The sequence below is a fragment of the Panthera tigris genome, chromosome A3, assembly GCF_018350195.1.
Source record: "Panthera tigris isolate Pti1 chromosome A3, P.tigris_Pti1_mat1.1, whole genome shotgun sequence".
NCBI lineage: Eukaryota > Metazoa > Chordata > Mammalia > Carnivora > Felidae > Panthera > Panthera tigris.
The window spans coordinates 58,629,528-58,642,386 of record NC_056662.1 but is presented as its reverse complement, the minus strand read 5'-3'; the positions used below and the strand labels follow the sequence as shown (position 1 = coordinate 58,642,386).

General features: G+C 48.7%; 1 protein-coding gene across 1 annotated transcript in view; it reads left to right on the top strand.

Moving 5' to 3' along the window:
* The window catches only part of NPAS2 (neuronal PAS domain protein 2), a 194,063-nt gene that overhangs the window by 168,666 nt on the left and 12,538 nt on the right, over window positions 1–12,859 (top strand). The window contains exons 15-19 of the mRNA XM_042981167.1: window positions 1,572–1,656; window positions 4,412–4,553; window positions 5,079–5,188; window positions 7,406–7,495; window positions 11,062–11,208. Of these exons, the coding sequence (XP_042837101.1) occupies window positions 1,572–1,656; window positions 4,412–4,553; window positions 5,079–5,188; window positions 7,406–7,495; window positions 11,062–11,208 (574 nt within the window). The remainder of the gene's footprint in view (window positions 1–1,571; window positions 1,657–4,411; window positions 4,554–5,078; window positions 5,189–7,405; window positions 7,496–11,061; window positions 11,209–12,859) is intronic.

The window sequence follows — 12,859 nt, the reverse complement described above, 5'->3', positions numbered from 1 at the left end:
AATTCCCAAAGGTGAAGGAGAAATGTCATTTGTGGGGTTTTTTTCCCTGACTACAGAAATTGTAAGGACATAAATCAGTTTTAAACTGGTCTGGAGAAGAGCATTTGAGCAGAGCAAAGAAAGAAAGGTTATATATATTGTATGTCTGTATGCACGTATACGCGATAGGTAGATAGATAATGGATATATATAGAGAGATATATGTACACATACATATAGATACATACATACTGCATTTATATATATACATAAGAGATAAATGATTGATAGATAAAATGGATAGATACCATGCATACGTACATGCACACACGTGCATATATACAGTTAACAAGTAAATCTCCCTTCTTTTACAAGTGAGGAAAGAGGAGAAATGTTGGTCTTTCTTGCCAGTGACCCTGACCATCACACTGCATGCCACTCTTAGGGACTTGATCTTGGCTTCCCAGCCCACCCTTGGGCACTTCAGCAGCCAGTGATTTCCCGTTACAGGCCAGTCCCACCCACCACCACCCAGCCTGGGCCTTCATCAGAGGGCCTTTTTGCCCCCACCAGCAGCATCTTGGTCTTCAGACTCTGCCCTTGACCCTGCTCTTCCTCTCCATCCTCCACCTCCCAAATCTTGGAAAGTAACCCTCACAGAGAGTAGGGAGTGAACTAGTGAGTAAATAAGGTAACAACATTCCAGAAGCCCAAGAGCCACTGTCACTGCCCAAGTCCCCTTGCCCAGCCTGCACCTCCACACATGAAGCAGAAGCCATGGCTGGGTCACTTTGGCCTTCACCACATTGAATTGATTAGCCCACACTATTTTATTTTATATTTTATTTTATTTTAAAGTTTATTTATTTATTTTGAGAGAGAACGTGAACCGGGGGGGAGGGGCAGAGAGAGAAGGGGACAGAGGGTTCAAAACAGGCTCTGTAGTGATAGCAGCAAACTCGATGTAAGGTTTGAACTCAGGAACCATGAGATCATGACCTGAGCCAAAGTCTGACACTCAGCCAACTAAGCCACATAGGCGCCTCTTACCCACACTATTTTAAAAGTGGGTCCACAAATTAATTAATCAGATCTAGATTTGTTTGAGAGAAATTAATTAATTTAGAAATTAATTAATCTAGATCTAGATTTGTTTGAGAGAAAACTTTCAAAGGTTGTAATTATTTAAAAAGTCCTGTGTCCCTTCTCTGTATGCATAGTCCAGACTGAGTAGGTTTTAGGAAAGGCTTCTGATTATTCAAAGGCCAAGTCTTATCCTGTAGATGAAAATATGTTTCTAAAGACAATGATGTTTGGAAGTTTCAGGGCATGGGGAGAAGGTAAGTAAAAGAGAAGGGAGTAAAAACATCCTGGAAAGGAAAATATTTTGAATGTCACATTAGTCGCTCTGGTGGAATTTAGGCACAGAATGAAACTCCTTCCTCAAACAAGTGACAAGACCAGCCTCTTTCGTGGCGATGATTGTGGGGTGGGTGTCATGTAGGGTACCTCGATGTACCACACAAGCCCTCTTTGCTGTTGCTATCTGAAATGTCCTACCTCCTGCTGTGGTCTCTTGATTTCCTGATCAGTTACGCAGATGTCCGGGTAGAAAGGAGGCAGGAGCTGGCTTTGGAAGACCCGCCACCCGAGGCCATCCACCCTTCAGCACTCAAGGTATGCTGATCCCCACCAGATATCTAAAGGCCAAGTTTGCCTAAGTAAGCATTCCCATGAGATGTTATAATAGAAAGAGTAATAGTTTTATTTGCTATGTTCCCAGTACTATCCAACATGTTTCTCAGGTATTCTCTTGTTTACCATCATGACGTTCCCGTGAAGCAGGCACTGTTACTGCCCTCGTCCTGCAGATGAGGCCCAGAAACACACAACACACAAAATTTAGCTAACATACTGGAGGGCACTGAGGATTAGAACTCACAGAGCTGTGTAAAACATACCCTCTGGACTCAAAGCATGATTTGGTGAATTTCCATCCTTACAGGAGTGGCTACAGTAAGTCCACTTTGTATCTCTCCCACAGATAAAAAGCTGGGGGCTTATCCCATCATCCCATTGAGGTATAGAATAATTTAAGTGCCCCTGTCCTTCCCTCAGCCTAAGTGCCGGGTCCTCCACAAGTGCCCCTCACGGATACTGTCCGTGTCGTCGTCGGCAAGGTGCACTTTCTACTTCCGCATCTGAAGGTCTTGGTTAACAGCCATGTTGGAGCCAGCTTCATGTCAGGGAGCTCTGCTTGTGTATTTCCCTTCACAAAGTCTTATCTCCTTCCCTGCTCCACACTCAGCTTTTAGGTTCCCCCCCACCGCAACCAGGCTTTCCCCCTGTGTCAAACAACTAGGGAAATGTGCAAGCAGACCAGAGCCCTGCTCCTCAAACGTCAACCTTCAAACAGACACAAATGTTGGGGAAAAAAGAGAGAAGGCAAGGAAGGGAGGGAGCATTGTATTTCATCAAAGCCAAGACGCTAACCATTGTAAGATCCACCATTATTTATCTCCCGCTAAGAAAGAGAAAATGCTGCCACCAGTCAATCTGTGACATAAGGATTTCTTTTCATCAGTTGAAAGACACATCCCAATTTTAGAAATGTCAAAATGTAGGGGGGAAAGTGTCTCTTAATAATTGGTAAAATGTGGTTCAAGTTCCAGGCTGCCCAGTGACCTAGAATCCAGAGACTTCGGCCAGAAGCTGCTGTGGCAGCAATGGTACAATGAAAGCATCTCTGGTCCACGAGAGCTGAGTTGGGAGGAAAGAGGAATAACCTTTAAAGACCAGAGAGCAGTCAGTGTCTTCAGCGAGCCTCCCCTGCTGGCACGCTGCATGGTGATATATTGTATGGTGATTCATCACCAGCACACTGATACAACACACCTGCCATTGTTTGTGGAAATGTTTATTATCCCACTCTGTCATATAATGCATCATGTATCATGTCCAAGAACAGAATTAAGCTGCTCATAGGCAGGTGTTAGACACCCCATATATCACAGCTCACAAATGGGCATAATATGTATCATCCGCTCAGAAATTCATTATTGAGGTTTCAGATCCTTTGGGACTCCTAGAACCCAGTGGAACTTCTCATAAACATACACGTATGTATATGCACACCAATACAATCTCGGGCTGCCTCTTTTCAAGGAAAAGCTCCGGGACAATGCTTTTCAAACTATCAGTGGTGATGAACTATTGTTTTTTTAATTTCAAATCGGTCACTGACTGTTCGCTTTTGTAAAACGCTAATTCCCATGCTTGGATGTGATGTGCAGATATGTCAAATGGCTATAAAAGTCTTTTGGTGCTTCCTCTCATTTCCTGTACTTATTTCTCTGCTGACCAGGGGCACACGATTTGCCAACAGCCCCGGGCCAGGGACCTCACTCTAAGGGGTGTATCTGGGGAGACTCTGTGACTAAGGAGCAAAGTCCCAAAGCTAACATTTTAGCATAGCAAATCCAGGCACATACTGTAATTTGAGTTTGCACAAAGGACTGTAGGCCAATATCAGTCATTTCAGCCCTTCTTGGGCACATACACAGAATCCACCCTCACTGGAGCCATGACTCAAAAGACAGAATAGCCACATAGACTTGCACCCAGAGATTTAAGACCCAAGACCGTAGGACATAGAACAGCCTGTGCAGACAGCCTAGTGGATGCCAGGAATGTCACTGTCCTCCTCTGCCTGGGTAGGAGCATGGCTCAGGAGAGTAAGCATTATGTTTCTTCTTTAGCTTAAAAATTATCCTACCCCCTGTCTTCTCACGCTTATGACATGAAGCCATGCAGGATGGAAAGATGGCTCCTGAGGGTTGGAAGGTCACAGTTGCTTTCTCATCACATCACACTTGAAGCAAGGGCATCCTGGGATCCAGGATTGGTTAGGATCCAGGAGCGAAAGGATAGGAGACCTTTGGCCTTTTGCCTGTTCTTCACTCCGGGGCCCTGAGACTGCAGAGGAGAGGCAGTGGGGAGACTGTGTGGGGCACATTCTGAAGGCTCCAAAGGCATTTGTTTCAATGGCGTGTTAACAATCCGGTACCACCACCAACTTCATTTCTAGAACCTGCCTCTCCCCCTGCCCCCACTTCTGGGAAAGCCAAGAATCTGGGCAGTGAGGTGACAATTTTAAGAAAAAAAAATGCAACATCAGTTATGAATATCTAAAAAATCAAAATCCAAGGTGAGCAAGTGTAATAAATACTGCTTATATAAGGCCACAAGCCTCTCAAAGATGTCTGGATTAAATACATGTACAAATATTGTACCTGAATGTGTCTGGAATGATCTCCAAATTGTTTCAGTCTTTCTCCCTACACCCTCCAAAATTTTCCACATAGTTAGAGGAGAACTAAAGTCACATTCCTGTCATCTCGATACTGCAATGTGGACTCTGTGTGTGTTTCAGGACAAGGGCTCCAGCCTGGACCCTCAGCAGCACTTTAACGCACTTGACGCAGGCACCTTGGGCCTTAACACCAGTCATTCACCATCAGTGTCCTCCAGAAGCTCCCACAAATCCTCGCACACGGCCATGTCAGAACCCGCCTGTGAGTGTGCTGCCACGGATGGCGAGGGGGTGGGCGCCCATGTGGGGCCAGGGTGGTGGGAGTATAGAGTCCCACAAAGGGTCCCAGGCCTGAGCAGAATCAAGACAGTCTCCGCCTGCCAAGTGGAAGCCGCCTTCCGGTTCACACTGTTTCTTGCTTCCTTTCCCTCCGGCTTTCTGCCCTCCACCTCTCCACACTCCAGAACAGACATAAAGCAGGTGACACACAGGCCGGATAGTCTGGCCAGGTTTTGGTGACCCTGGTAAGATGTAGGATCAGGCAGGTGGTTGAACCAGGTGGTGGACATGAAGCTCGGGGATGGTTTGCTCCCAGTGGGGGTCGGGTGCTGGCAGAACCCGAAGCTGTGGCTCTTGCAACAGCTTCCATTCATGCTGGACTTTTTTTTTATCAGACATTCCACCCAAGCCCTTGTTTCAGGCATACTACAGTCATTGCTCCCCTCTCTTGATAAGAAAGCTGTTAAGGATGCATGAATCAGGAAGGTGATCGGTTGCTTTCTTACAGCTGCCCCAAGCAAGCTGATGGCAGAGGCCAGCACCACGGCTTTGCCGAGACCAGCCACCCTGCCCCAAGAGCTCCCCGTGCCAGGGCTCAGCCAGGCAGCCACAATGCCGGTATGTATGTGACCTTAAACTCCTTCTCGACCAGAAGTGCCACAGCGTGGCAGGGCTGACAACACCATAGGACAGCATTACTGCATCTTCCCAGAGAAGCAGTTGTACTTGGAGATTAAGAGTATGGCGTGGCAGGCAGGGGTGGGAAGCTAGGTAATTGAATTGGCAAGTAATCTGAAACATTTTTATTCCAAAATTAACATGGATGTGTATTCAAGGAATGCAAAATGCAAATGAATTTTAAAGATTAAGCTGAAAAACCTCAAACCGGGGGTCACATCCCCAGAGTCTCTGAGGGTACACAGGATCCTTCCATCTGAGGTCCTGTTTCACTCCAGGGAAAATGTTCAAGAAGTCAGTGCCAACAAAAATCTATCTCTGCATACATCAGGCAGTGTCCCTGATACACACCAGACCTCCCCAGAAGGTCAGGGAGTGAGTGGCCTTTTAGAAAGCACGCTGGCTGTATGCAAAATCACTGATACACACAATACTCCAGTTATCTCCTGCCTCGTAAGGGGTCACACCAAACTTAGCGACGTAAACCAACAGTCATTTCTCACATTCGCGGGATTCAGGAAGGGCACAGCAGGGCTGACTCCTCTCTGCTGCCTCGTGTCAAGAGGCCTCACCGACTAGACCTGGGGAATCCACACCCCAGGGGTGTCTGCGCTCATGTCTGGTACGTGGGGTGGGCCGGGCTACCCTGAGACCATCCACCCTCCACTTGCCTGGGCCCCTTCTTGCCTGGGCCCAACTTGCCTCAGGCTTCTCCCAGCATGGCGCATGGCGACTGGGTTCCAAGAAGAAATGTCTGGAGATGGAGCTTTCTGTGAGAGCCGGCCAGAAGCTACATGGCTTTCTGTGACCTAGCCTTGGAAGTCCCACAGTGTCACCTCTGACATCCTTCTTGATCAGAGCAGCCCCAGCTCACCCACAGAGATCGACATAGACTCCACCTCAGGATGGGAGAAGTGTCCAAGAATGTCAGGGGCCACATCCAGGTAGTTGCCAGATACCCCCTACCCAACCCTCGCTGACATTTTGGAGATGGGAGTGAACGTGCCAGCTTCCTGCTTGCGGTCTCCAGGAAAATCATGCAGGCCCTCCTTGAAAAGCTGGAGTGACGTGTTTTATTTTCAAATCGCACAAGACAAAGACCACTTTCTTTTTCTCCAGCCACCTTCCAAAAATGCTTCCAAGCCATGAATGCCATTCTTCCGATACTTGGCAGTCCAGTAGAACTACTTTCTGCCACTGATGGGGGTGCAGTTCTGGTTCCTCTCCGCTGTGTGAGGGATGCAATCCGAGGAGAACAAACCAGGCTCCAGGCAGCCCTGTGCTGGGGATTCCTCACTCAAAACAAGGTCTCCTGTGGTCACTTCCTCCCAATGTTGTCCTGCGTGACACTTCCCATTTGGGCTTCTCTTTATGGTCTCTAGGGCCTGAGGGACAGTTTGGGAGTAACTTCAGAAGAACCCTTTTACTTTTCTTTTAAAAACTCTCAATAGCCCACGAAGCTGAGGATTTCGTTTCTTGTTTCTACACATTGCTACGTATCGCCCCCACTGTCCTCCTGCCCTGCCCTGAGGGATCAGGAAACAAGGTCTGTGACTCAGCTGACTGCCCAGGAGTCTCTTGAACAGATGCCAGGCAGAGCCTGGTGAAATTGCACCAGTATTCACTGCCTGGATGAATGAATGGATATAGAAACGCATGGCACACCTGTCTGCTGCATTCAGGTTGAGCAGGAAGGATAAGGGCCACACGGAAAGCCAGCGCTGGTTATTAGCACAACCCCATTCGTATTGCTCGATGACAGTGCTAAGAATTTATCAATTTGGGAGAAGAAGCAACCAAATCCAGCAAGAATGGAGTCTAGAACAGAGGCAAGGAAGGGGGAGCGAGAGGAGCTGCCAAGCTCCGGCACGTCATAGCGGCTTTGCAGGGCACACCATGGTGGGAAGGCATCCCAGACCCCGAGTGACTCCAGGATCTTGCTCAAGGGCACCCTGCACCCTCCATCAGCCATGTGTTGGCTCTGACTCTGTGTCTTGCAAGGGCGGCAGCACAGCCTACCTTCTGCATGTAAGCTCTTCACTCTAGTGCAGAAGGGCCTCCTCTAGGCCAGAGAACCCAGCTGAGCGAGAGCATCCATGTGCCTCTGTAATGGCCCAGAAGTGGTGTTTGTTAACAAGGGCCCCCTCTCTTCCCCAGGCTCCCCTGCCTGCCCCGTCATCCTGTGACCTCACACAGCAGCTCCTGCCTCAGACCATTTTGCAGAACCCACCTGCCCCCATGACACAGGTGAGTCTGGGGCTCAGGGAAAGGGGAGCCTGGTGGTGGCACTCCCCGGGACAGAATGCTTGCTATCCTCTTGGGTGTGTAGATGCATCGGTGCCAATGTATAGGTACCAAAGCAAGATCCCAAACCGGGGGATGTTTCTCCTGACACGCAGGTGGGGCACGTCGAGCTATGAACTTTGTCCTCTCCCTGTCCCCTCTGGCCATATCTTTTTCTTAATCTTTGTTCATCCCTCAGCCACTTCTCCATGTTCCTCTTACTTTTTATGACTCCAAATTGGTTATGTTATTTCAGGAAAAGTTTGAATTAGGCCAAATGTCATAGGAAGCTGTGAGTCCAGTACTATAAATACCACATTTGTTGGTTGTTTTGTTTTGTTTTGTTTTGTTTTTTAAGGACCGTGGCTTTGCTGAGTAATTCCTTCCTTGTTTTAGCAACATTCAGTGAGTTACTACTATTTGGGTCAGTCCATGAGCTGGTGTGAGGGGCACAGCCCTAGCTTTTAGCACTCAGAGTTGAAGGGAGAGGTGGGCATACCAACAGACCAACCTCCATGGCAGGGTATGTGTGTTTACACAACCGGTAAGAAAAGAGCCTACCGAGGAGGTGACCCCTGAGCTGGGCCCTGCAGGACGTGCTCGAGGCCTGGTGAGAGGCTGAATGAAATAGTGGTCATTCATTCTGTGGCCGCGTAGGGCCTTTGAGCTGACTAGCATACACTGCACTGAGGCCAGGCTCCACTTTCAGTTTCTTTATGGGATATCTAGCTTTGTGCCACTGTCTGGCTGCAAGGGGATCCGAGGTCACAGTTCACTGACAAGTACTCCTGGCCGTACTCCTGCCAAAGTGTGGACTTCTCTCTTGGGGCAAATCCATCAGCACCGATGAAAACTCTTTTACAGCACATGTCCCATTAACAGCCGTCTCAGATGCTTTCCTGGAATCAGAAAGACACCTGCTAGCACATGCCCCTCGACAGAGTTAGGCTGGAAGGATGTCAAAGCTACTCATCCAGAGTCAACTAATTAAAATAGTCTATGTTCATCCTCACTTGGAAAAAAATTTTTTTTTTTCTCTTCGAATTTCCAAGGCACATTTGGTATGAAATTAGTAAGTTTTTCAATCCAAAGGCACATGGAATGAGGGTTCCTGTAACTTCTGGGTCTTGCATCCTAAAGGAATGTCTTTGTTTTATTATGCATAATGATGTGATTAAGGCCTTCTTCAAATTCTAATGTTTCATGTATTAAACGTCATTTTAATTAACAGAAACAGTTCTTCGTCTCTTAGGCATGTTATACTTAATAATAACCATATTCTTTAAGACATTCTTGCATAATGCTGACCTTTCAAGTCAGACAGTTCTTTGCATACCAGCTCCATGTAAAACAGTGCATTCTACAGTTTTCTCTCTTTCCATTCTCTGAAGCTATCTATCACTCTAGCACCCTGTCGTGGAAAGGGGCGGGGGGAATAAAACCTAAAGTCTGACAAAGGGTTTTCTGGGTAACTAGCTGGTGGTTTGGCTTCAAGATGTGTTTCTAAAATGTCTCTAAGTTAGAATAAATGTCTTTCTCAAAGAGGCCATGATCAAGAATATAACAAGAGACTAAGGCCTGGGTGTCTTGGAATCCCTTGAGAAAATCAGAATAATATTAGAAGTCACTATCACTTATGAAGCACAGCGCTGGCCCCTCCCTGACTGCCCTGCCCCCTCCTATTTCCCTTTGGAGCCAACTGGGCAACCCAGAGTGTCCTCTCCACTGGACATGCTAGGCGTAGCCCCCAATGTTTCCTGACTTTGTAGAACCCCTGGAAGCTTTTGTGTTGTGGTTGTGTGTGTGCGTGTGTGTGTGTGTGTGTGTGTGTGTGTGTGTTTAATTTGCTACCTAGTAGAGGTCGCTTTCTTAATGGAATTCTCTTTCAAATTCCCAGCTGTGTGTTTTGATTACTTACATTCTGATGAAGATTTTTGTGATACAGTCTGGTTTAGCACAGAGAACTCATGTTTAGCAAGAGACTTTTTCTGTTAAATGAAATCTGAAGGCAAAGCCGCTCTGATTGAGGTGGATTTGGGAGGCGGGGGAGGTGTTGCTGGCAAAACCGCTCGGCCTCACCCAGCTCCTGAGACTCAGAATTCACATTTTGGCCCCGGACCACCAGCTAGCTGTGCGATCTCAAGCGAGCCACAACCTCTTCGTGACATGGGGGTATGATGTAAAGAATTAAACGACTGGCCAGTGTGGGTCTCCGCAAGTGGCAGCATATAGTGGGTTTTTTTAATCATTTTGCCGCTCCAAAAACTGCAGTCAGTTATTCCATCCTTCAGTGTATCCTATCTGTGTTCTAAAGTCTCCCCAGCCTCCTTGCTTTTCCATGTAAGAAAGGTCAAAGGGCAGAGGAAGAGTCTCTGGAGGTGTTTGCAAAAGACAATGAGCAAGAATCAGACTAGGGAGAATGTTGGGATAGAGATTGAGGGAATGGAGGTTAAGTCATTGTTTAAAAAAAAAAAAAGGAGGAGGAAGGGAAGGAAAAGATAAGGAGAAAGGGAGAGGGAGGGAAGGAGGAGGAAGGGAGGGAGGGAGGAGGGGAGGGGAAGTCCCAGGCCAGCAAACACATGTTCCTCAAGAAACAGGAATTATTGAGTGCTCCAGAGAGCCCAGAGCAGGGTAGCCACCCCAGGGAGTGCCAGCCTCCCTTGCCACGATCCCCTACTTTCCTCGTGTTTCCTTGCAAGGAAACACCCTATGTCAAGGTAGGACCTATGTCCCAGAGATCACCTGTAGAATCTTTCTAAAACCAACCTCCATCCCAGGAAAAGGAGTAAGAGGTGGAATGGAGGGGAAACTTGGAGCTTATGTGCAAAGCAGATATCAGTGTCCCTCCTGTAAGGGCACCCTCTGCCAGTGTTACCCTCAGGATAAATGTCAGGTGATTGTACTATTCTTTTCCTTAGTCTTTTGGTGCACAGATCTCTAAGTGCAGAGCAGCAAATGAACCTGGGGGAAGTGAGGGAGGGTGGTAAGGCCTCCCCATGGCCTCAGGCTGGTTTGGAGAGCAGGGCCCCCACAAATTGTAGCTATCAAGCTCATTTGTGAATTGTTACAGAAGAGCCCTGTATGCCAGGATCAGATTTAGGATAACGATAGGACCCCAGATTGCCTGTGAAGCTGTCACATGCTCTCTGATGCACTGCTTTTGACATTCATCCCCAAAACCATTTGTCTGTCTAACCAAATTTGGAATGTCAGTTTGTGAGCACTGCTCACAAAATTGTGTCCCAATTCTGTGTGGCCCTCCCAAGCTGCAGTGCAATACATTAGACCTGCAGGTTCTGGTAGGCCTGAGAAAAGCTCATGTGGGGACCACTGGGCCTCCCAGTGCTCATCCAAAGACCCTGTGCCCTGCCGAGCGCCCCAGCAGTGAGTCACTCAGGAGGGATACCAAAAAGGGTGGATAAGGGACCGGAAATGAAAGTGGGCAGGGCTGCTCAGAACAGCAGCAACATCTGTCTGCAAGGCTGAAATAACTCTTTCATCTGGTCTTGTGTTTTGACTCCACCTTCAAGTTCTCAGCACAGTTCAGCATGTTCCAGACCATCAAAGACCAGCTGGAGCAGCGGACACGGATCCTGCAAGCTAACATCCGATGGCAGCAGGAGGAGCTCCACAAGATCCAGGAGCAGCTCTGCCTGGTCCAGGACTCCAATATCCAGGTGAGGCCTCTTCCTGGGCCAGCATCCGCCACGGTCTCTGTCCTCCCTGCCTCCCTGCCATATTTATCCACTGTTTCCGGGTGGGCAGGACTCCCACCAAAGTGCCTCTGTACTGCCCTAATGAGTCCTGCTTACTAAGCATATTGCAACCTCCAATACCAAGTACAAGGAACAAATCCCCCCTCCTCCATCCCCAACTCCAGGCCAAACACGAATTTCACATGACACCCTCCCTGTTGACCCCTTGCTCTGTTGGGCACATAATGTCTGTATATCACCTGCATTTTCATTCATGAGTGGTGGTGGTTTGCCCTACATTGATGCCTGCCTCCCTCCCTCCTGTGGGGGTGTAGACTCCCAGCACCTGTGTAACTGCTTTCATACCACCGGGCCGGGTACTGGCTACCCGTGGGGGAAATGGAGGCAGCTCTACTGTAGCCTCTCACCCAAAGGGGCCATGAAGGGAGATCTGGGAAATGATGAGATCTGCACCCTGCACAGAGGGGGGATGGGAGAGGGAGCTGGGGACTGGAGGTCAGCACCCTGGCATCTCCAGGCCACCCCATTTGTGGCATGCCCATTGAGGCATGCTGCAGTTCTGACAACAGCAGCTTTCAACCATGACACTGCCCCCCACCCCCGCCAGATGTCGCTTCTTTAAATCCTTTGGAGAGATTGCTTTTGGAGTGAAAGCTGTATATATTAGATTTCTTACAAGGATAAGTGATTTTTACCAAGTTTTACTTGTATCAGGTGAAGACTATGTTTCTTCCCAAGTGCATTCTTTTGACCCAGCCTCTAATTGTGAACGTAATTCTAGCTCACCTTGGAGTCTGCCTTGAGAGCTCTAAGCATTTGCACTCCTCCCCCCACGCCCCTTAGAAGAGGCGGAAGGAAGCAGGAGACACCCTTGGAGAAAATGGTTGGAACCCTGGCCCTGCCGCTTCCCGGTCACGGTCCACACAGACCCTTCCGGGGGGACCAACAGGTTCTATGCGAGCGCAGCGCCCTAGCCCTGCGCGGTGAGATAACGCGTGAAGGATCGGCGATGCTGGGTAGCGGGAGACACCTGCTGCCGGCCTTCCTGCCTCCCTGGGCTCCTCAGAGGCGCTCCTGGCTTGCTTTCCAGAGCCTAACTGCCCCTGCCCCCACCCCCATCCGCACAGACTCTCAGCCTGGGCTCTCCCTTCCCCCCACCCCACCACCCGGAGGACAAGAGCCCAGCGGGACGCGCACTTCCCGCCCCGGGTGTCCGGGGGCGGAGAGCTCGGCCACACCCAAAGCCCTGCAGCTGCCCCGCCTCCTCTACCACTCCCCAAAACGGGTCCGGGAGAAGACCACAGTGTTTACAGGAAAAGAAATGCAGTCATGGAGGTGTCAAAGTCCCTTTTTGCTTATTCCTTCCCAGCTGTAATATTTTCTCACTGATCCAAGGCCCGATTGGCAGAACTTGCCTGACTCCAATTACTTGAATGGAATTTTTACACTAACAGGAAGGGGAAAATTGAGCCAGAAACTGCTAAAAGCAAGGTAGGCGTATGAACATCCTCCTCAGAGCCTGGGCCTTTCTATTTCCTGCCTTTTCCACATTCAAGCTGAATTCTAAAATAACAGGCGACACAAGGTTATCTCTTTCACTCCTTGTTATGAA